The 25,425-nt window shown below is 43.4% G+C and overlaps 1 protein-coding gene across 1 annotated transcript in view; it reads right to left on the bottom strand.

Annotated features, from left to right (window-relative positions):
* The window catches only part of med13a (mediator complex subunit 13a), a 67,613-nt gene extending 42,885 nt beyond the window's left edge, over positions 1-24,728 (bottom strand). Inside the window, exons 1-3 of the mRNA XM_053331132.1 lie at positions 24,118-24,728; positions 15,913-16,147; positions 3,048-3,216 (exon numbers count right to left, since the gene is read on the bottom strand). Of these exons, the coding sequence (XP_053187107.1) occupies positions 3,048-3,216; positions 15,913-16,147; positions 24,118-24,183 (470 nt within the window). The 5' untranslated portion in view covers positions 24,184-24,728. The remainder of the gene's footprint in view (positions 1-3,047; positions 3,217-15,912; positions 16,148-24,117) is intronic.
* Between the last annotated feature and the right edge of the window lie 697 nt (positions 24,729-25,425).

The following is a 25,425-nucleotide window of genomic DNA, read 5'->3' as shown; positions in this document are numbered from 1 at the left end:
GAACTAAAATAGGAGGAGGGGGAGATGATGTAAGCATTTCAACAGAGGCTGAGATCTGCGGTTGAGGTTATGAACAGTGTCAGCTGGCTACAGCCTCCACCAACTGGAGACTCTGGATGCTGCACAGGAGTTGTGTGATGATCAGAGGGGTATCCAGTGTTTCCTATAAACAGATTTGTTTTGACCAAGCCAAACAGATTTTTTTTATTTCTCGCTTTGAAAAATCTTCATGAAAGATTTGTGTGTTGTGGGTAACTGCATGGGAAAAAATGCAGTGTTATTTTGCAGCCAACAACTAACTCAACTAAATTCTCAACCTTTGCAAAATGCATTATCTTTGACGATCAAAGACCTAATGGTGCCTATCGCATTGTGTGTGTGTGGTGTTATCTCATTCAGATGTTTGGCTACACATGACGCTTCAAAAGCAAACTGAAGAAACAGAGATCTACTTTTAAATATGTTTTCTCGTCCTTGCTGCAAATCCTCTTGTGGTTTAGTAGAAGAGGCAATAGTAGCTTACTTAAGTGCCAGTGAGAGGTGAGCAGGATGCTTGGAGGGAAGAGACGAGCAGAGGTGTTGGCAAACACTGCTAACTAATCAGGTTAGTGTGTGTATCTGTATTTAGAGGGGAAGGAAAAGTATCTTAGGACGGGCGTGAAACAATGCACAGTTAAGTACAGTTTTCACAGGACAATGAGAGTGGGAATTCCCTGAAACCTTTCAATACCGCTTCCTATGGAACCATGAAGTCACTGAGAATGATGTGAGATGTGAGCACCGACATGAAAACCCTCGTCATGCCACCCATGACAATGCCATCACCCTAGGGGTGAAGGCTCACTTCTCTATGGTGGCTATGGTGGTAGTAGCAGGAAAAATCTGAGCATCTCCATGGAGACAAGACACATAGGAGGTAGAGGATCAGTTGCAGGCATTTGGAAGCGGCATTGTGCACTTAGCATTATGTGGTCACGAAGAAACCAAAACCAATATTACTTGAGCCATTCAATAATTACAAACACCACAGCCCCACTTCAATAACAGCTGAGGAAATGTTTCACTGTCGTACCGGCAGGTCCGGCTGCAGTAGCGACAAAAGAAAAACAACAACAACACAAAAGGGGTCTAGTGAATTTCCGTCACAGTTTTGTGGTGCTGTTTGACAAAATCGCAGCGTGGCTGGGGCACAGCCGAACACACCAAAGGGAGAGGAGAAACATCCTTGACGACAACTGAGATTCAGGGTGGTTGCACCACTATTTATAACCTGCCCAGTCTGCTCTGTGACAGCAGAGGGGGGTGGAGGGAAGGGGAGAGAGGGAGAGAGGGAGAGAAAGGGAGGGAGACAGAGAGAGCCAAACACAGACAGAGGGTGGCCTGTGAATTCCAGAGCAGAGGAAAAGACCATTGTTTTCTCTTTTCTTTTTTTTTTTCCTTGACTGGGGCCCTCTGTCATCAGTGTACTGGGTAAAGAGGCAAGAGAGCTAAAAACAAGGCGTGAATATAAGAGAAATGGCTTCTTAAGTATTGTTTTAACTATTCTTTGGTCTATTATTCTGCCGGTGGAGTGAAAATGTGATGATGAGAGTCATTGTCCACACATGCAATGGTCTGTAAAAGTGTGCAGTAAAACTCTGCTGTGCCACCCCACAGCAGAGTGGTGATGATAAAGACAAGCTGACAGCAGAGAGCAGAGTTCTGGCCATTTCTATCCTGGACAGAGCGACTGGCTAGAAAAACACACACACACACACAGGCACGTGTCTGTGCACACACACAAGTTTGTTGCTGAATAGCCTCCACGGTCACCTGACCTGGAAATCTGGCAACAACACCAAAACAACTCCAATAACAGCGACACATTGCACATACAGGAGAGCGGGGTGTTCGCTTACTGTAGAGGGCATTAAAAAAACTAAACATCCATTTCTCACAATTTTAGAGGCAGATGTCTGGTTTCCCTGCAGTTATTACACATGCATGTTTTCAATCTGTCACACCTTAAAATTACAGCTATCATTTTCAAAACCAAGAATAAAATAAAAAAGCTCTCCATTTGAGCTCTCAAACTAGAGCTGACTAAAAAGTAGTGGGGGTACACAGGGCAAAAAACTGCTACGGTCATTTTCTCCTCACTACCCTCGCGCCTCCGTCTCTTATCAATAAACCCAGACACCGACGGCAAGAAATCCAGCTCAGCAGATAGCAGAGAGGAGGTGGAGGATGTCTCAGTTGTACACAAACACACTCAGAGCGAAGAGAGTAGAGATAGGACACAGACAGTGCTGGCACTCTGGCACAACAGCACCTCTTTTTTTAAAACCCCTCATATCACAACTGTAATGTGGTGCACAATGCGGGAATGTCCCGAGCTGATCTGCAGGATTGGGGCCAATCCAGACTTTTTTTTTTTTTTTTTAACATCAAATTTATATAAAGCCCGGTCCATTTACCATCTTTTTTTTGTTTGTTTGTTTATGTTAGGTGCAGCAGCTGTCAAATATAATTCATTGCACTCCATTAAAACACTAACTGCAAAGCCACCTGCAAGCTGGAGAGCCACAAGTTAAAAGTGGGCCACACCAAAATAAAAAAACAGCAGCTAGCAGTTTCAACGGCACTAATGTGACAATGTGCCAGTAAGCAGAGCTGCTTCGGGTTTTATTTTGGGTGCACATTTTGCATATATTTAGATAACTATTTGCAGGTGAACCACACCTCTAAACTGCATTTTGTCGATCCTGGAGATAAAGAATCACTGTGAGCGTACTCCAAGCTGAGTGCTCACTCGGTTTAAAAAAAACAACAACTGTTAACCGAGTGTCTTTTAAAGCAGTGCTCAGCCCACTGAGCTGCACCAGACCACATCACAGCCCAACAACAAGATGCATAACATACCTAAAAAGGGCAACAATAAGAACAGAAACAAGAAAATACCCATTTCACACAGTGCAGGTACACAAACAAAGCCTTGCATTTAAAAAGGACCAACGATAGAAACACAACAGACACTAGAACCAAATAGATCAAGTGGGGACACAAACCTCTTGTTGATTGGCTTCTCATCCTTCTCGTAGGGTTTGACGAACCACTTGCCGATGCGAACAAAGCTGCGATTCATGAGGCAGCGCTCCAGCAAGTTGTGGATGGCTTTGAACAGCAGCGTCCGACACTCATAGGAAAGGCCATTCTCCCAGAGCCCGTCGTCCTCAGCTGGAGAAACGAAAAGGAGGAGAGAGAGAGAGAAGGTGAGGAGGAGTGGAAAGCTTTTTTTTTATTTTTTAAACATCTCGCTTTATCTTGTTTCGGTTCAAATAATGACTCATTCATTTCATTTTTAAAAAAACAGCCAACACTGCAGACTCATCAAGAAGGCGCTTCAACTTCAACAACTCCAACATCCCACAACTCAGATGAACCTGTGAGCTACAACATCAGATGATCACGCATGCATGTAACTAAGACTGAGATCTGGAGTATTAACCTATAAGAACAGTCACTGAAGCAGAATTGTGACAGGGGTTAGTGTGATGAACCAATTTTTTTCAAAAGGTCTGGCAGTTAATACTAATAATAATACTAATAATAATAATAATAATAATAATAATGCATTTTATTTAAAGGCGCCTTTCAAAACACTCAAGGTCACCTTACAAGGCACATATAACACAACAACAGTACATCAAACAATATAAATCAGGTGACATTTAGTGCAAAGATAAAGAATAAATATGAATGTGACTACAAAGTGCATTAGTACAATAAATAAACAAGAATGAAAATGTGCATAATTAGTGGGAGACAGAGTAGGCCACTCTGAATAGGTGTGTTTTCAGGCAGGATTTAAAGGTGGAGACAGAGTCTGAAGTGCTCTTGACCCCATGGTGGTTAAGTTGGCAGGTGGGGCGAAGAGCTGGTTGGCAGAGGAGGATCGGAGAGTTTGAGAAGGTGTGTAGATGTGAATAAGTTCAGAGAGATATGATGGTGCCAGGTTGTGAAGGATCTACTCTAATACTGGACACAGAGATGTAGAAACATGTGCATTTCCTGCAATGCAAAGCAGTAAGTCATATCTAAAGTGGTATCTGAGAAACCCTATCACAAAAAGGATGGCAAACAGGCCGTGAAAATGCAAAGGGGAGTGCGAGCTCGTTCACTGAGACAGAGAGAGAGAAAGAGAGAGAGAGAGAGGGAGAGGTTAAGTAGAAACCTGCTGTTGTCTGCTTTTAGACTGTGAAGGTTTCAGGTGCTTTCTGTTTCTCTGCACATTGAGGGTGGTTTTTTTTCGGTACAGCGGGGAATACCAAGGTTTTATTTTATCCTGTAAACATAAAGGGTGCACAAATATTTGGGAAAAAGGGTCAGTAATGTGGAGTAAAACAAAAACAAACAAAAAACAATAGCTGTGTGCATATAGAGGAACATAACAGTGTGGTTCACGCACTCTGAGCACACAATGCATTCACTTCCTCTACCAATCTGACTCATTAAGGTGACTCCTCCACTTCTTGACATACTTGCAGTGTTTCCCACTATAATTATACAGGCCTGGCAATATTTTTTCAATGCCAAAAAAAAAAAAAAGAAATATCCATTCATTCAGAATTGCGTTGGGGAGCCTCTGTGTAGCGGTGCTATGTGAGGAAAAAAGTGAATCCACCTGTGTGAAACTCTTGATAGTGTATTTCCTTTTGAAGAACAGGGGTGGTGCATAACCAGTGAGTGGAGAGCAGCAGAAAAAAGCTTATCTTAACGATGCTTAACAGAGAATGGAGGACTGTGTCGGCTGCTGAGCTACTTCCAGAAACTTGATTTTGGTTAACTAATGCCGACCTCTCATTATTCTGCACCCATTGTCCAGTGATGCTATAATTTACACAGAGACAATGAACAGGAAGTGATCTGGGATAGTGTTCCCCCTTTATTTTTGCACTGCTGCGCACATCAGGTTAACCACAACAAGACAACAGACTGAAAAACCGCCACCAAAACTTTCGGGGTTGAATTTGCACTTTTGAGTTTCTGTTCCACACCTGCGAAGTTGAGTTAGACTGTCATCAAACTGTTACCCGAACAGAGACACGTCGCGTAACAGACTGTGTCCTGTTCAGGGATGAATAAATGTTTCGTTGCACCCCGCAGAAGAGTTGCTTTCTGAATCACATTCGGCGCTGGCCTGAATGCTGGTCTAATCTCATTAACAGCCACTGCTCACATCTTACAGCACTTAAGCTCCTTTCAGTCAAAGTCTGCGGCAAAACATCTCCATGAGTGTGTGCATCATATCTTGACTGAGCGCACACCAAATAAATGCAGGGGTGCGAGCAGCCCTGCGTGTCAGCTCAGCATGCACTGGTGGGGGGTGGGGGGGATTGGTAGGAGAAGCGAAAAGCCAGACCAGAAGCAAATTAAATCAAAACGTATTGAATTATTGAGTGAATGTACAGCCTCCTGTTGTAACGGGAATGCAGGTAGGTAAAGGTATTTTAAATTTAGACGAGTCCGAGGCGATCAAAATGGGAAATTACACTGATTTCCCTCCGAGCACAACAGAAACATAATGGGCCCTCTGCCAGCCTGCCAGGTTTGAAAAGCTTGTTTAAAAAGGTTATGATGAGAGCTTTTATCCGTTTTCCTGAGTTTAAACAGATTGCCAGCTCTGTTGCACTGGTACAATTATAAACATCTGCTGGAGAAATATCGACAAAAACAAAAAAAAGTGGCAGTTTTAATTTTTGAGAGGAAAGTATCACAGATTCCATAAAAGCAGACAGCTTTAAAAACAGACAGTTCAGTTCACCTTTAAAAACATTACATCCCCGACCAAAGTAAAGCAACCTCAGGCCAGCTGCCAAGTAAAAGACGGGGCTACGTGCCCGACGAATTTGAAAGCAACAAACTAAGTCATCAGGTACGCACACATCTCGAGGGATAAAGATCAGGAACACAGAAAAGCAGGGCGAAGGCAGGAAAAAGGAAGGAAAACAGTAACTTCCCATTAAAAATTAACAGCAAGTGCAGAATAAAAATAAATCAACAACAGTAAAAAGCCATTTAACTCTCTAGAAAAAAAACCCAAAAAAAACAAAAGTGGATGTGATAGAGCGTGCATGGGATCAGGAGCGGGGTTTTTTTGTTTCTTTTTACGCCAAGTCTGCTTTGAGTGATTTAGCAGCTGGTTTGGCCATCCTGAGAGACATGGCAGGCAAGAGGGCAAAAAGTCAACGAGAAAAGAAAGCTGGCCCACTGAGGCACTGACAGCAGATTAAGAGAAAGGACGGGGGCGGGAAGCAAAATAGGATTTAGGCCAAACTCTAATGCTGAAGAGACAGATCAGTGTGAGTGATAATATTTCAAAGACGGGGGGGAGAGGAGAGTGGCATGGGGCTCAAAACTGTGGCAACAAACACCTCAAACCAGGGTGGATTTAGCAGTTACACCTCCAGCTTTCTGTCGATGAGTGAGGAGTCTTCTGTTAACCTAGCAGAAACCTCCAAACACCAACTTATACATCAACCGCCATGGCCATCCCATCTGCTTTCCTCTGCCAAGACCACATGTGCCTCATACCTCCTCCTCCTCTCTGTCGCCTGCTCCTCCTCAGTCTCTCCCTCTCGCGCCGAGCAGCCCTAAAACAGGCGTCTGGTTTACATCAAGTGTTCCTAACGACCTCGTGTTCATCATGCAATGCCTGCTGCGACGCTCTCCCCACTTCAGACACAGGCACGAAAACAAAAGCGCTGCAGTTGAAATCTAGTGCCAGTGCCGATATAAACAATGTGGCACTCGCTCGCTGGGGACGGCGACGCGCCTTTAAAAAAATATTTTCACAACAAAACCAAACATCCAGGGCAGGGGTGACTCGGGCTGTGTGATTTGTTTCGGAGGAATCCCCCCCCCAGGCCCCCCAAGTGACACAAAGGCAACAACGGCTCTCGACATTAATCCACATTTTTAAAAAAACAACATCTAACATGCAGCATCTTATGAGATCTCACTAACAGAGTGCTGTTTGCCACTTGATCTGTGTACAGAGGTGATCTTTTCTCTACCACGGAGAGGTCAGAGGTCACAGTCAAGCAGACAAGTAAAGATATAGAGCTGTTCAGAACAAAGTCTTATTTGGACGAGAAAACATGAGTCATTACTCTTTCAGTCACCTTCTTCTACAGAGCTTGCCGGTTTGTTTTTATGCACAAAGGCAGTATAGTATAAGTCTGTTAAAACATTTAATTTCTCTAACAGCTGTGACCCCAAAACTTCCTGCTTGTTGACAGATCTGTATGTGTGTGTGTGCTCTGGGAGGGTGGGGCGTGGTGTGCAGCGGTCAGTGCGCAGGGGCGAAAGATGAGTGGCCTCATTGAGAAAAAGATTTATGGGCTCAGCTGATGGCTGAGACACTTTCATGTCTCTGCCTCCTGTGTAGCGGGCCCAGATGAGCTGACCTTTATAAGAGCTCTTAAGCGGGCCGCACAGCAGCTCTGTTAAGAATACTCACATCCACCTCTAACAAGAAAACACCTTCTGACACCAAAGTGCACGACGCCTTCTGCTATAATATTAATATACTGTGCAGCATCAGTGCTCTGCTTCGCCTGAAAAGGCTAAAAAAAATAGCATGTGGGTGTTTCTAGGGTCAGTGTGAATGTACGAGAAAGTTAAGGAATTCATCCAAAAGCAGGGGGAAATTTTTTAAGGAGGTGGTCCCTCCAGTTGCTCATCTGTGTATAAGCAATTAGAGCAGCAGTTGGTCATTAAACAGCAAGATTAATGCCTTGTGATCGACTGTGCTCAGGGGGATTCTACCAAGCCTGTCCAGAAGGTTTTCTCCTCTCCTCTCCTCCACTTCCTCCTCCTCTTCCTCCTTATCTGCAAGGAGAGAGAGAAAGAGAAAGAGAGAGAGAGAGAGGGGCAACCAGCGGTGCTCTGTAAAGTCTCCATTACTAATTAATGAATATTTCTTGAGCAGAGAGGGAAAAGAGAGATAGATAGAGAGGAAAGAGAGAGAGACTGCACCCATGGGCCGAACTGCATGCATGGCCGAGTCCCTGCGCTTGTGCCAGCCAATGGAGATACATCAGAGAGAGAGAGAGAGAGAGAGAGAGAGAGAGAGAGAGAGAGAGAGAGAGAGAGAGAGAGAGAGAGAGAGAGAGAGAGAGAGAGAGAGAGAGAGAGAGAGAGAGAGAGAGGGGGTGGTGGGGGGCTGGAGTAGGAGGGAAGCAGAGGGTGGTTCACAGGCAGGAGATTAGCCCTGGAAAATTGATCCCCCCCCCTCCCCGAGCACAAAAGCCATCGGCCTCCTCCCCTTTTCCCCTGGTCGGGGTTTATCTATTCATCATTTTCTGCGTTGTGCGCTGAAGTTTAGAACAATCTTTGGAGGCAACAAAAAAGTATGAATCTTAAGCCGAGGTTAACCACATGTATCACTGATTAATCATATTTGATAAACAGACACAGACAGGTGAGACAAGTGTGAACAAATCTTCACCAAAAGGTCAGGGTTGTTTGGTAAAATTTGGTGGGTAAAACTGTATCAAAAAATGGAAATAGGGGAATATACGATTTGCTATGATCAATAAAAGACCAAATGCAACTTTTACAATATTAATAGACTTAATCGTTGCCAGGGCTTTTATGAATTAGACTCTTCATTCTCCCTGTTAAAGCTGCTGGACACTATTTATCCATGTTTATAGCACAAGTGTAGAGGTTTTTAAAATTCTGTTTGACTTTCATAGGCTCTGCAAGTCAATAACATTTGGACACGTTCTAAAAGAGTGAGTGGCATTTCTCCTTTCTGAATCCTTGCCTGGAGCGTCCGCTGGGTTAACCGTGCGCTGGGGTCCTCGCATCATTGTGGGACTGAATCTGTATCACAGTCATTTCTGTGTGTCATCACTCCTGTCACTATTCAAGAGGGCAGAATATGTCAGACAATCTTTAAAATAGGATAAAGAGTGCAGAGTCAAGAGACAACCACACGCATTCTTGGTTGTGAGAATATAGTAGCTCCAGAACAGGACAAATATGATCCAACAAACACAGTCATAAAGACTTACAATCCCCAGGCAAGTTTCTTAATATAGCCAACTAGGGGAGGGGGGGGGGGCAGATGCTGGTACCAGGAAACCAGCACCAGAAGCAGCAGTATCAATCTGATAAATATGATTTATTGAATATAATACACTTGAGGTTTTTAGACAGTGGTCTACCTCAAATTACAAAACAAAACACAGTGTGCAATATCAGCCTGCCACACAATCAATAAATCAACTTGTTGAGCAATTTCAGGAGGGTGCCTTTCAACAACCGCACAGTACTATAAACTTGGAGTGTCAGTTTCAGTTCATTTTGTTTTTGATGGACTGATAACCCTTAACAGGTGACTAACAAGTTCATTTTGAAGAAAAGTTGCGACAAGCTGTCAAACAAGAACTTATTTTGGGGCTGAGCTCACTCTCAGTTCTGCAGCGTAACAAATTTTGGCACAGACTGATCTAACGTGAAATAACAAGTTCAGTAGCCAACCATAGTTTGAAAGTTAACCAATAGACTGACATGCGTAATCATTGATGAATATTCTCAGCATTGACATTCCTACACTTAAACCAGTCGCATATCGGGATCTGTTACTAAATGCATTTTAATATTCAGAGATTACACACTTGGCAACAGTCACATTTATTAAAGTTTCATCTTAGACTACTGTATTGGATATGAGAAGACAAAATTAGTGTTATGATCAGATGGAGCGTTACATCAATGCCACTTGTGCTATAAAACATATAATGTGTATATATATTATATACATATATAATTTAATGTTGATAAGCTAGTTTGGTCAATGCAGCATTTATTTATTCCACCTGTAAAAACTGGCCATCAACATTATCCTTCTGTTTTAAGTTTAGGTTTGTTTAACACAAAATCAACAGCAGATTAAATCTTTGTCAGAGTGCGTTAATACGTTAGATGACTCTTTACACTTCACTGTGGAGATAAAAATCCAAGGCACTTAGAAAAAGAGCGCTCTAATCTCAACAGATGTTTTGGTTTTTGAGTGCTGTGGAAATATGTTCTCAGCAAACATCTGTATTCTGCAGGTGCTGCTTCAAACAGAGAATCTCTCACAGACTCAATAATGTTTAAAGTTGTGAGCTCCCCACAGAAGGCAGAGGTAAAAAATAAAATAAAATAGGATGACCTGTTAAAAAAGTCAAACTCTCAGCCTACACTGCCCTCACAGACTACTGAAATATGCCCTTTGGAACCATAGACTGTATGTTTGGAACTGGATATTTTGCCCTGAGGTGCAAAGCAGGGTTTGTTTTTATTTCACCCTTGATAATAATAGGTACAGAGGAGAGTGGTCAGACAAACACACACAAAAAAAGAATCTTAAAGACTTGCCAAAGCTAGAGAAATTCCTAGAATTACTGCATACCAGAGAAAAAATAACAATTGTCAGAAGATCAGTGTAAACCCCCCCCCCCCCCCCCCCCCCAAAAAAAAACAAGCTTTAGGAGTGCTGCTAAATGGAGCTTTTCTTCCCTCAAATCACTGCGTGGATTCCAAACAATGTGTTCATCATCAACTGGTGGAGGAGAGGGACGTTTTATACACGATCCTCTTGTTCCCTACCCCCCTCCATTTCTCCTCCACTCATTCTCTCGAGACCTGACCCGACACCCAGTAATGAATGGATGTCTGCGCGCTCTGAGGACCTCGGCAGAGATTGCTCGCTGATAACCAGCTCTGGACAGCAGATGAGCGTCTCTCCCTTTTAACCTTCTCCTCAATAACCAATAATCAATGAGACGCGCTGCCAGTAGGGATAGAATCTCCACATCCTTACAAGATAACACCGAAACTAAATGTGTTGGTTCATTTAGATGATTCCAGAAAATCTCTAAATGTGTATGGGTGTGCTCTTTGAGGTTTTGTCAAATCAGAAAGGTCGGGAATGACGGCAATTTGGAGCCCCCCCTGCTCTGGCAGTCACGTGCAGCTGAGGGATCAGTGAGCCGGGGGGAGACCCAAGAGAGAGATGTGGTGCCAGGCTGCCAGCGGTGCAAGCCCTGGTGGGACTCTGATGGCACAGTGAAACAATGCTATGAGGGTGGGGGAGGAAAAAGGGCAAACTAGTAAGAACTTAGCAAAAATGTACCACGGAACAATTACTGTCACACACACATCCATTCTTAATTTCTATGCAAAAAGAAGAAAAAAAAAAGAGAAAGATCAGTGAGGTCTTTGAGGGGAGGGAAAAAAGCCATTTATCTTTTGCTTCGGATGCCCCTGGTCAGGAGACTCCACTGGCTTTTGGTGAGGGGGGGGTGTGTGGTATTTGCATAAGAATACATGCCTATGCTCAACCACTGGGCGGGGAGGTGGAAGAGGGGTGGAAGGGGGGTGGAAGGGGCGTTTAATTCAGCAAAGGCACTGGCTTGTTGGGAATAATTTCTGTGCATGGCCGGGGGAAGATTAGAATTAGTTTTCTGGTAGTGGAGGCGGGTTGGTCCGACAGTGTAGAGAGGGGTAGAATGGGGGCTTGGTGGTTTGTTACCCTTACATTCCCTCAATGGTGATTAAGTGTTAGACGTTAAAAAGATCCCTCAAGTTTTCCGCCCTTCGCTACTCTCGTCTCTCTGGCTCACTCCTTCTCCCTTCGTCTCCCCGGAGAGAAGGGATTACTGGCACGCTGGTATACAGAAATGGCACTTGCTCGAAATTAAAAGACTTTCACAGACCGCTAATCTAATGAGGGTGGAAGGGGGAGATGGTGGTGGTGGATGGGGGGGTGGGGGGGGTGGGAGGGGGAGCACCATTTCAGCTTGCCGAAATGAAAGGGGAAAAGAGCGGATTTTCGTGTTTACCGCCAACATTGCACTAAAAGACTAAAGTAACACTGAACGCGCAAAAAAAAAAGAATTCCCAAGACTACGACCAAAGGCAAAAAAAAAAAAAAAAAAAATCCATCAAACTAGTGGTGAGTGTGAGTGTGGCGGTTAAAAGGCGTCAACAGTTGTGACGTTCCGCTTGAGCGCACGGGTTGGGCTGGTTCCCCGGTCCTGACGAGGCTGGCTGGCATTTGTTGATTTTTTATTTTCCTCAGTCAAAAGCACCCGAGAGAGTTCACAAACGCTCTCCTGTCAATCATCGCCTCGCTTCCTCGGACTATCAGACTATCAGCGTTGACATGACATCACATTTTCCCCTCCCAATTAGAAGATCAAAGTGAAAAAAAGATGTAATGTAGGGCCTTAAGAAAGAGTCCGCTGCCTTAAAGGGCTGTAGAGGAGACTAGTAGCATCTACCCCACACGCAGGCTCACAGATACAGGTAAAGCCATTTGGACAGAGGTCCTGACACTCCTCCATCCCCGGCTCAGCTGTGTTATCAGGTCTCGGGGACACACTATCCTGAGCAGACAGATCAGCGGCTGCACATCAGAGGTTGAGGGGGGGAAAGGAGGAGAAGGAGGAGGAGAGAAAGAAAGAAACACTGACTTAAGACCCATCGAGAGTGGCGGCTGTGCTTCATTTCACTGGCAGAACCCCACAGCAGCTACAGGAGGAGGAGGAGGGGGGGGGGGTGACAATACGTTTTACACTAGAGAGAGGGGAGCAGCAGCTTCCCAAACAGGAAACATGGATTACGACACCGCCCATCTGGGAACCATTCACACCGAGACACAGTTGAGTCAGGGTGCAAAAAACACTTGAGGAGAGAGCGAGGAATGTGAACAAGTCACATGCTCCGGGATGGGATGATGAAAGCCTCTGTGGCCGTCCACGCCAAAGTCATTCCAAAGAGGAACAACGGGCACTGCGCTATAGTTTTATTAAAAATGTAAAGATGGCCAGCATCTCATGTCCTGCAGAAAACATGATTCATCACTTTGTTTTAAAATACCTCCAAGGGGGAAAAAAAATCCTAGAGCAGATTTTTCTAGTCAATATTCAATTATCTAATTTCTATCTCCTAAAACACAAAAATTTCATCCGGCCCAAAGCCTGTGTAAGAACATAGCAGTGACTTAAACAATTTCCAAATATAGATTCTCCATACCACCCCCTCCTACTTGAAATGTAGCACACTCCATTAGAGGGCCTGAGCCAGACGCTTCAGGTTATTACCAGGACCCGTTAGGCCTGAATGAGCTGCCCATCGTAGCCTTCAGCTCCCATTTTGAGTCCACTTCAGGCACAATGTCCCATAATGAAGGAGGGTCACAGACGGGCTGTGCTTGGCTCAGCCTCCAAAGTTCAATCTACATGGCAGAGAGCATGAATAAAGATGGCTTTTTCCCCCATCTTTCACCGCTAATGTTACTGTTACTGAAGAGGGAAAAGAAGACATGGGGGCGGAGGGGTGGGGTGGGGTGGATGCATTTGCCTCGTTTCCACATGGCTGCACCTGCGCGCTGTGATTCGCGCTCAAGTTATGACGGGACTGATCTCAGTTTCCTTCGGCTTCTTCCTTTTTTTTTTTCTTTCTGTTCATCCTCTGCAGAATGATTGTATGTTTCTTCTTCTACTTTGACTAAATAAAATGCAAGGTGTCGCATCATATGACACCACTTAAGATATGATCACCCCCTTTTTATTTCTTAACACACATGCAGAAATGAGAGAGCGTGATGCCCAGTGTCTCCAGGGAGAGGACGTTTCCCTTCAGGTGTTGGCACTACCAGCCTGGCTGACTAGCTTATCTGTCAGAGGAGGGTTAGGGGAGAGGGGGGTGCGGGGGCATTAGGGAGGTATCAGATTACACAGATTTTAACACTTCCCTGAGGCTCTCACTTACAGGGTATCTCCCCTGTTCCTAGCTGACAATCAAGCAGTGAAATCTGTATCATTTTTCATTGTACATCCAATAACGGATCTTGACAGGGTGATCTATGTTCAAGTGCTTCTTTTACAAAAGCTGCGAGCCCTCTACATTTCCCGTTATCTTTTACAACCATCACTCTTTCAGCTGTGTAACCTTGAGTGAATCTAACAAAAAAAAGGTGCGCTTGGTCAATTTCATATTCAGATTATTTTTCTCGCCGGAGCAGTGACTCAGACACTCTCCTTTAATCGTTTAATTTGCCGACACAACTAGCAAAAGCAACTTGACTGTCTGTATAAGAGAGCGGTGCTTCCCTGAGGTTGACTGTTTTGGGGAGGCAGGCTCGGGCTCTTTTCAGGAAAAGCTGGACCACCTCACGGGTCAGTTTACATTACGTGAGCCTGGTCAGGTTAGCTAAATCATTGTTGCTAATTTTAGAGCTTGAGTTGAGGAAACAACAGACAACACTTTTCTTTGTCTAGACCAGCTGCAGCATTTATGAACTGACACACTGTAAGCCTGTGCTGTACATTTACTGCCAGACTGACAACTTACTGCTAACCTTTTCCTCTGCTCTGCTCACATTTACTGTCACTTTTCTGCTGCTCGCTCTGCATTCATGCATCCACACACATTACATTCTGCCCTATTCTTTAAAGAGGACCAATTATGCTTTTCTTCATTTTCAGTCATATATATTTGATGTCACAACATCAGATGTCAAATAATGAAGTGAATGTATGTAGAAGGAATTCTTGTAGGCAGTCTTCAGGCTACTCTGAACGCTCAGTTTCCAACAGTTTTTTCTACTTTCAGTCTGAGCTGATGTTGGCTCGTGATGAATTTCGGATTTTCCCGCTATGTGGTCATTTGAAGCAGTAAAGCAAGAAATGTTTTGCATCAGCAGTAACTTCATGCAACTATGATATGTGTTCCTCCGCAGCTTACAGAAAGTTGGCCAATCAGAACAGCGTGGGCTCAACAGTAGAGGGGCATAAAGAGACAGGAGATAAGACTGCTTGTTAGAGACAGAGGCCGAGCAGAGGGCCAGCATAAAGGGCCAGTATAAGATAAAAGATATAAGGGAAAAGAGTTTTTTCCTTTTCAGGCAAAACAACTCTGGTGGAGTCCAAAAATATAAACTTAGCATCGTAGGTCCTCTTTAAAGCAGATACACTACTCTTACAACACCGCCTTTTAGGTTAGGGACAATTCTGGGATTTGATGCACTAGTTGATGACTGAAAAAAAATCCATAATAACGCAGGGTGTTATCCTGCTCACACAGTGAGTGAGTGAAAATCATTAGTAGATATTAATGATGGTGTGAAATTTTAGCAGCAGCCCTCGTAAAGTATTCATTCTGCGGCGCACCTCCACTACAAAATGAATGTAGGGTAAACACTGAAGAGTACTCCACTAATGTATTATTGCACTCCTATAACATTGTCTGAATCACAATGAAGAGTTTAAATACAAAACAATTTAAATCACTGCAGCAGAGGCAGACATAACATATTTTTGCTTCCATTCACTTCTTCCTTTATAACAAACTTTTTAAACACACCTCCACCCATTTGGGTTGGTTAAGTTAGTAGCGGCTAATGTAGCCTTGGGCCGCTATCCTCTGGCAAAGGAAGTCTGGTAACCTCACTTATTTCTAACTCCATACCCCCATACAGTTTAAAACTCGCAGCCCCAACCGAGCTACATCACTTGAGGCAATTCATCAGATTTCTCGCCGCCCCCCGCAGAGCCAAAAAAAAAAAAAAGGCTTTATGCAACTTTTATCACATATTCAGAAGCATTCCTAAAGACCTAAAAACAGACTTTGTGCATAAAATCTGGGGCATTCCCCTTTAATGATCATGCAGCAGCAGGGTAAATGAGCCACCTCTGTGTCATCGAGCACTCTCCCTGCTCCCTTGACCTCAATCACTGAATCCCTACAAGCACCCTGGGTGATGTTCTGTAGATGACCTCTGACCTCCATGTAGGGAGGAGGCAGCATAAATAGGATGTACACATTTTTTCCATATAACATGCTCTTATGTGTATGCCAAGCAGCCCTTACCTGCAAGCTCATGGTGGATGAGATCGGCGAAGTTGGGGTCGTCCCCCCACCAGAAGAGCCACAGTTCCCTCCGGCCCTGCCGCTGACTGCGCCGCCATACGCTTAGTATGTCGGCCTTCAGGCAGCGGCTGAAGCTGCATAGGATGGGGTCCTCCTCTGTCACCGGGAAGAGGATGGGTGCTGAGGTGGGACCCTGCCACACAAACCTCTTCCATTTGATCCCTGTCAAGTCAGCCTGCAAGAGAGGGGTGGGGGTGGGGGGAGAAAGAGAGTGTTAGTGTGCTTAGTCGCTGCTTCAGGATCCACTCAGCACCTCGGAGTAAACATGTGCTGAGCGGAGTGTAAAGAGTAGGTATTAATCCTCTTTTATGGGGCAGTTCACCCACCCAGCTACTTCTGACAACAAGACACCCGGGCAGCCAAAATTGGAGGGAAAAAAAAGAAAAGAAAGAAAGAACAAGAAAAAGGTGGAGATTGAAAGATACACAGATGATGACAAAAGAAAGCACCCTTGTGTTGATACAAAAGAGAAATTGCCCCTAAAAAAAATTGGGACACTTGTTTGTTTCTGTAAAAAACAAGTTACAAACTATGCTTCAGGTGTTTTCAATATCACCATGAACAACATGTTTGAAACACAAATGGGGAGGGGAGAAAAAAAACTCATGCTGGTAAACGTGGTCTCACCACCTTAATCCTCATTATTGTTGAGTGCTGGGGGGGTGGGGGGGGCGCTTTGCCTTTCTATAAACTATGTCTGGCTTTTATAGAGAGAACAAAACACATAGGAAAAAGCCTCATAGGCAGTAAATCACTGGCAGGGTTATTAAGTGTTAAAGCAGGAACATTACGCTCCACTGCTAGCTAGTGCTGCTGCTTATCACCTGAGTGCCAACAGACTACCCACATCTACCTAAAACACGTGTGCACGCTAACTACCACAAAAACACACACACACACACACACACGAGACACACGAGATGCCTGAGGCGTGCGTTCCTATTTCCGCTGGCAATCTCGGTCCTCTATCTACCCTTGTAGACATTTCGACTAATCTTTGTGAACACGGACTGTTAATTTTCATGCCGTTTAAGTCTTATTCCGTTCAGGCTGAGTTGGCAAGCTGTCCCTCTGTATATTCAACCAATTAATCCATTACAATTCAGGGGATATCTTAACTCAAGTGCAGAGGCGCTGAGCTTGAACAAGTGATTACCCGCGGTTTGTGGCGAAGCGGTGGTCTTTCGCCTGGCTAGGGATAAGCTGGGAGATTTGTGGTGTTAGTTGTGATGGTGGGTTGGGGGTTGGGGGGGGGGGGATGGGCAAGGGTTATGGGGCTGTCAAAACAGAGCATTGTGTGGCGTCAGCTGGAGCAGAGCCGGATCACAATAACAAGTTAGCAAAGCCGTAAGACAGTGAGAGCGTTATTAATGACCTGCGTGTGATTCCTGTGCATGTCCAGGTAATACACGTGGCAGCATACAGCCCAAACTCCGTAATTATACACTGTACATATCATCAATAAACAGAGAGCATGTGTTTCATTTATTCTCCACCACTAACTCAAGGGAGGGGGGAAAAAGTGCTTGGCAAGCATGCAAAAGCCCAAGGTTGCATTATAGTCTCATTACAACTAAACGCAGTGGTTGTCGTGGCTGCCTGATCAAAACATCATGATCTCTGATGAACAGTCTGGCTCCTGAGGAATTCAAAAAGCCACTACACACACACACGTTTCACTGGCTTTGTGTGTGTGTGTGTGTGTGTGAGTGAGAGACAGACTGAGCTGCAGCAGCAGTTGGGTTGCTCCTTCCTGCTGGAGTGTGAGAAGCACGACGTTACACCTGCGTCTGACTAGGAAACATCTGTGCGCACAATGCAAAAGGCGGGGTGGAGACAACGGTTAACTGTGAAACCAGACCATAAGTAGCACAGATAGGCAATTAGCAAGTAAACACCCCTCCACCCCACTATCTCACTGGCCACACGATACCATCGGGCCAGTCCCTGATGGTATTGTGTGTTACACGTTCACAGATTTTATTAGAGCCGTCCCCTCCTTGTAGATATTGGTTTCGCACTTTTAGACGTGATTATGTGCTGCTGCTGCCACACACACACACACACACACACACACACACACAGGACACTGATATCTGACTCACCATGGTTTGAAGTTTGTAGGCAATTAAGATATTAAATTTGCAAGACTGTCCACATTTGCTCGCTGTGTCTTGAGATATCCCTCATGAATTCACTTTACATTTTAAAAAGGTAACTACCTAACTGTATTAATAGAAGGGAGATATATCAGTAAGCATCAGTCAGAGGTTTGGACACACTTTCTCTTTTGAATGATGCTGTACATTACCACAGCTATTACAGGTTAGATCTTATACAGTAGTGAACAAAGTGGATGCAGCTGCTTGACATTTTGTTATCGTCACGGTTGAGTGTATTGTCTTGTATTTGGATCAACATTAAGTCATATTACATGCTACAAAGCCTCTCTTTTTTTCCATGTACAAGTTATATTTACAAGAACAGGAGCATGCTACTCTAATCCAACATCCGACCCATTATAACTCAAGCACAGCACTCACGTAGCTGCAATCTGTGCCTACCAAATGAAAACTAAGTGATGGCAACTTGGATTATCAGTTATTATTACATTATTTAACAAGCAACAGTGACAAAAAATTAGGTTTACACGCTTCCTCAGCAGATTGACACTTAATTGGTGGGCTGATCAATTTCTAAAGAGTAACACAGTCGTGAGGCTTCCTTCAAAAGAAAGCAAACAAGCAACTCCACTGCAGCGTCGCATGTAGTCATGAGAAGGTTAAATAGTTTAATTAGCAGTCAGCCTGGTATCAGGCGACTTCTGAAATGGCACACGGAGAAAACACTGACATGCTTGTTGTGTATCATCTACAGTGACTGCGGTACGACTGTGCACGCAGGGCAAATTGAACCAACTGACCACATCCTGTGGGCACTGAATTTTTAACCTGGTTTCTTTTCTGAGACTCAGCCGCCATAGTCGCAGGCGCAGCTAGAATAACTATTTATTGCTGCTGATGCGCTATTAATGCATGAATGAAATACAACAGCCCACGAGAGCAGAAGGCTTGCCTCTTCATCTTACATTACGGTTCTATTCATCACCGTTTTTGCAACAATTTCTGTCAGTATGGAGATGTATGTATCTATGCTGCACTTTCTCTGCCAAGAATGCAATAAAATACATTATGAATCCTGCCTTTAAAGTATGTGACACACAAGAAAAAAACTTCACTACAGCAATTGTGCTGCACAGGAACAAGTATAACCAAATGCTGTGTGTTACTGTCAGCAAGCAATTATCTTCTGTAATAAATTGCTCATTGACTGTATCATGTTTATTACTTTGAGTCTGTATCTGACACCTTCATCCTCAATATCTAAACATCATCATTAACAGACACTACATTATCAAGCTGTCACAGCCACCTCAATTCAATAAATGATCAATGCAAATGCACGACACATAACACTTACTTCAAAGACACATTTGCTTAATGTTCACACAGCTCTTTTATCATCACTGAACAGGAGCTGCACATGAAATGAGAACATCTTCATAGTTTAGGATACATTTACTGTACATCTGAAATGTGAAAGTGGTATTGAGAGATTTGTCCAATAGAAAAAACAAGTGCTGTCAGTGACAATAACCTTTATAACAGCTATAAAACACTGTGATCAATATTTGGCAATTGCTCATACCGTCCTTTTAAATGAAGTAGAAAAGACAGTACATTTGTTACAGTGCAATTACAGTTCATGCAAAACATAATGTCGTCCATCTGAGTTGAAAATTTGTGTGGTCCAGTATCTGCTCACTGACATTCAGAGCGCTCTTTTCTTCTCTGCACTGCTGGGACTGCTGGAGATCACAAGGCCAGCAAAATTATTATTATTATTTTTTTACAGAGAGCTCTTTCACTTCCAGCAAGTTGCTGAGCTTGACACTGTGAAGGCGAAGAGACACGAGCTGAACTCAAACTTGTTCCGGACTGAAGTTCCTTACAGTTTAAAAGTGAGCACGCTGACTTTTAGGGAAGTCGTTCTCAATGAAACAAGCCTCTTCCCACGAGACATAGAGCACAATCTGTTTTGTTTACACAGGAAATGATCATTTCCACTGCTGATTCATAATGGATGGAACTAATGATTAAGAATGAACATTTGTCTACATGAAAACAAATGTCACTGTTCAAATACCAGAAGTTTATCTAGCCTGCAGATAAGTGTAGCAACACGGTGCATCTTGTATGACTTCATAACAATGAAATAACTGCATTCACACCTCTTAATACATTTTTCAGTGGTATGCTATGAACAGCAACCTCTCTGGCTGCACAGATGCACAGTAATCTGTTTTGTTTAGGAATTAAGCAAGCATTAAATTGCATTTGCAATCGCATTAAAATATTAAGTTACAACATTAAATTACAGAAACCTGAAGTCACCCTCCTTACAGTTTGCAACTGTTTTGTTTTTATTGTTATAATTGTCTTAAAAACCCAATTTTGTACAAAATTTAAAAAGGCATTGTGTATAAAACAAACTGTGAGCTGAATCTTATCATCACATCCCTGCTCCAGACTGAACTGTTTACTGCTGTCCTTACATCTTTCTGAGCTGGACAGTCCTTCTGTCGTACACCAGACACGTCAGTGCTCCACTCCTCATCAACAATATCCAAGAGGCAGACAGCTCTATCAAGGATAAATGTGCCTTCTGCAGTTGTTCTCTCTGTCCTTTCAAAGTAAATTAGTGGCAGCCTGCGTGCAGAAACGGAGGGTGCCAAAGACGTGTGCATTTCCTTCCAATGTGTGCCACACATGCAGGCTGCGTGCAGGAGTGTGCCTCAAACACTCTATGCACGGTATGGGCTGATCCATATCATATCATGCACGATAATATCTGTATAATTATAATATGATAGGAAAAATTCCTATTGTAATGATGGCAAAATTCCAACTTGTTGACGTAATGATATCATATCTTTACGCACAGTGACAACAAGCATGGGGATGGCTGAAAGTGAGAAGTAGTGGAGTTAGATCCAAAACAGGGAGCGACTTCAGTGGTGTGGAAGTGATTTAGTTACAAAAGATCAGATGTACAACAAACCGCAGCAATATGTAAGAAATGTAAGAAGACTGGAATAACAAAAAGGGGCCAACAGAGCAAACTTATTTCACCACTTTGAGCAGAAGCGCGCGGCCGACTACGAGATGAGCCAAAAATCCCACCGGGAATATTTTTGTGAAATCGTTATGGCAGAAATACCCTGAATTAATGTAGCATTATTTTAAGGCGGACACCGCTAATGCACTGCTTTGGAATCTACATAACTTTCCCCCCCTGTGGGAGTCTTAGTAAAAGCTCAGGTATGTGAGCAACTGCTTAGACAATGTCACAGCCGGGCCAAGCAATGTGTGTCGTGAGAAGTTTTATCTTTCATTTGCCAAAGCCAAAAATCACACTGGTGCATTAGGAGGGGATTCTAAGGCCAAAGCCACTGGATAGAGGCAGGAAGTTTTCCTGAAGTGATGCGTTACTTGGGATTTTGCCAGCTGCTCACCTTCCCTCTGGCCACTTAGGGTTCTGGGTCTCAGTAGGGAACGCAGTGTTCAAACAGCTGCCTTCCTGCCTTTCAAGATATGAGACAAGCAACAGGTGAAGCCGTTCAAATCATGTCACAGATGCTCCTCTTCTACCACTGCTCCGTCTCTTTTCCTGTCTGTCACCTCCCTTTCGCTCTCTCTCTCTCACACACTCCCTTCAGTTGAAGCTGTCATGAAACTAACAAGTGTGCGTTTGCATTTTTCTGTTAAGGACAACGTATTCTATCGGTTTCATTGGAGCTACTTTTCACACGCCACTTGTCGCTTTGAAAGTAAGCCACATTCAATGCCATCAACAGACTGGTGAATTTCTGTAGTGCTTTCTTTAAAAGATGAGAGGCTGATTTAACTGAAATGTGTGAAAGCTTTCAAAAAGACAGCAGCAAAACATGCACAATAAGACTCAAGCTCATAAACTTAACTTACACTCCAAGTTTATTCCAAAAAACCTGGTAAAAAAAAAAAAAACATGCAACAAGTAGTATCAAGGTCCATATTGAACTATGCAGTGAAAAAGTATGGGAGGAAAAAGAACCACAATGTGTTCGCATTCTTTCACCATAAAACCACAAAGTGGAGTCTGTTCAGCAAGTGAGTCATAACAGCAGTGGTGTTATGCTTAGTCTCAGTGTGCAGGAAAATGTCAGCCAGACAGGCACAGCACCACATCCACCAGCCTCTACCTCTCTCCTGTCCACTGTAGCCAACACTGCCTTCAAGTGCCGCCGTAAACATTGTAATTACGAGTTCAGCACACACACACACACACAAACACACACACACAATCGACCCAACAGAGTAGTACTGAGAGAGTGGAGATTTTCTGCAATGAAATGTTACCTTCGGGGGATGGACGGCTTGGAAGCTGTGTCAATTTGTGGTAACAGCGGTGTAGTATTTCACTATCCTGTTATTACAAAAGATTCCGTGTGAACATTACTAGTGATGCATCTCTACTCCTCATTTAACTTTTGATAACATTTCGTGCGTACGTGTATTAACAAATCAACCTACTGTCGATGCCTTCTGTGGTCTTTTTTTTTTTTTACTTCTGCCGCTGTGCTGCAAAGTGCTTCTGTGTCATTTAATCCATAAGTAAAATCTATCTTTTCTAAGGGTTGCATTAAAGCACTTGTCAAATCCCATCTGCGACTTCCTACAGTGGGAGCAGGATGTAAACAGGAGCACATGAAGGTAGCATTACACTCCTCAGCTAACCTACAAGTGAAACTGTAGTTAAGCCTGCTGACAAGCCAATTAACTGCAACAACAAACAGATTCAGATCATGTTCTTGATTATCCAGCCAGAGGAGGAACTGTAACGCTGGAGCAACATCTTTACGTTCACTGTAGTGGTTTAAACTGTGCATTACACAGCGGATGCTCACTGCACTACTCATCTCACGGGGGATTTAAACAAGACCTGTAAACTTCATGTGTGCATGAGGACAACCACAACTATGTAGTCAACTGGCCACAACTGACAGCATATGATGGAAAAGATATTCAGAGACAGAGAAGCACATCATACACCCCATCCCAACTCCCTGAGCAAATTATAGTATAGTAGTAGAAAGACTGGCTGATAATTGTAGCTACCTAGATGTTTGTAATGCCCAGGAATGCATGCCAGAGATTATATAATCAGCCTGGGGCCTGTGCCCTAGTTGGTGTGAACACTAGAAAATGAAGTCCAAAGAGATTTAGCCAGGGACAAACAAGAAAATGACACATTACATAAATAATTAACGTTCGCAAACAAATACTGCTTCCATAAACTTGCAACAACAACAAAAAAAAAAGAGTGCTTTCTATTCAAAACATAAGGGGCGTGCTTTCACCGACAAGCTGTGCAAGTTGTGGCATTGACAGTGGTTCCTGCAGGAGTTGTCAGTGTTGAACACAAACAGTATTTTAACAGGGGAATGCAGCATGGTTTGCCAATCTCAGCGACATAACTTCATGCTGCAAACTCAAGTGCGATTTACGGGTCACCACTTGATTAAAAAAAACATAGTGGAAATGTGCCGAGGAGGAAGGAAGCAAGTTAGTAACAACAAAAAGGTGTTGAGGCGAAAGGAAGAAAGTGCAACAACAACAACAACAACTACTATTAACTCGTTGTGGGGTGAAAGACAAGTTGTATTTCTGGCAGTAAAATGCACAGACATGTATTTTCGTGCTAACTGGCATTATGTTACTGTGTCTGCTCTGTCAAATGTAGTAAATTAAGCTTTACAAGCGACTAGCTCTCAGCTCAGAGTGACTGGCTTGCTAACAGGAAAAATGGAAATGTGGCGGAAAGAAAATGATAAAAGACAGACCCTTACATTGAAGTGTTTAAAAGGGACGGACTGTAAGGTTTAGTGAGCCGGGATATCATGAAATGAGATGATATGTCAATCCGACAGGGCCGTAAGCCTCGCTAAGCTACTATCAACTGATGCCTCTCAGTGGCTAACGTTAGCTTAGCCCCTGTTCAGCTAGTTAAAAAATGGCTGCTTTCCTTTAGTTTTAAATCTCTTACCAGACAGAATAGATTGGAGTGGCAATCCTCCAAACTGGCCCCGTTTGGTACAAAACAAGAACTCATCCTTCTTCACTGCGAGGTCCAACTCTCCATCATTTCACTTCCCGGGAAATAAAAACAATTTTTGCGGAGTTGTGTTTTTTCTGAGATGTGCAGGCTTAAATGAGCGAGATATTTTTTGTAGCTAACATTTGGCTGGAGGAGAGTTAATTCAACAACCTTCCCGATTGCAGTCCCCCCCCCCCCCACCCCCCCAGCCGGAGCTAAAAGCGGATAAAAGAGACTTGTGTGGTCTTTTAGGTAGACATCTCAAAAGCATACAGTCCAAACTCATTCAAGGAGGCGGAAAATGTTCATAAAACAAAAAGAAAAGGAGAGCAAAGAAGCAACTCTCCCCCTCCCCCTTAGCCCTAAAACGGTCTCTGCTTAAAAAAATAAAAACGTCCTGTCTTACTCCTCCATCGCAAAATTCAGTCTAAAAACGGAACGCGTCCCGTGAAAACCTCTCGAATTGTGCCATCGGCCTATATTTTAGCGATTATTTCGATCATTTTTTCAGCCTCGGTTCCTGTTGGTTTCCATTTGAATTCATGGATTCCTTTCTTTAATGGCGGCCACAGGGACAACTCTGCCTTCCACAGCCTATTGGCTCATTCGTGGTCAAAGCTTCGTCAAGCTATCTGAAGACAAACACACACACGTCAGAGAGCACACCAAACTTCCGGCAGAATAAAAGTAGAGCGTTATTGTCTTTTTGACTGTGACTTCCGCTATGAGCAAACCTTTATGAAAACCAAACCTTAACATTTATATTAAATGACTGAATATTACAATCACTTTTATCCAGGCGTTTTTGAGTCATGAAAAGATTCTGCAGCACGTTAGCATAAATGGTTGTTATATTTTGACAGTCCGAGCGACATGTTCCGGGTTGTAGTATATCCACATTAACACTGTCGTGGTCATGAGGGCTGTAATAACACAAGACTGATAGGTATTGCCGCTAGGCCAGCGCAAGTGGCGCTACTGAGCAACAGATTTTGTTACTAATGATCAAACCCTATAAACTTGCTCACTTACACAGTGCACCACCTAGCGCACGTCATGTTGCACTTGCAATTGAAATGTGCAACCAAGATGCATTGATGCTCCCTTTGTTTTGTTTTATTTCAATCAAACAGCATATATTCATTTGACTTCAATTGAACCGACTGTGATAAGATAAATAAAATTTTAAATTTATAAGCAATGATTTATATTGTTGAATAAAATAACTATTACATCACGAGGACCTTTAAAGAATAT

Source organism: Scomber japonicus, chromosome 13, assembly GCF_027409825.1.
Source record: "Scomber japonicus isolate fScoJap1 chromosome 13, fScoJap1.pri, whole genome shotgun sequence".
Lineage (NCBI taxonomy): Eukaryota > Metazoa > Chordata > Actinopteri > Scombriformes > Scombridae > Scomber > Scomber japonicus.
The sequence above is the reverse complement of the archived record's forward strand: the minus strand, read 5'-3'. Positions and strand labels throughout refer to the sequence as shown.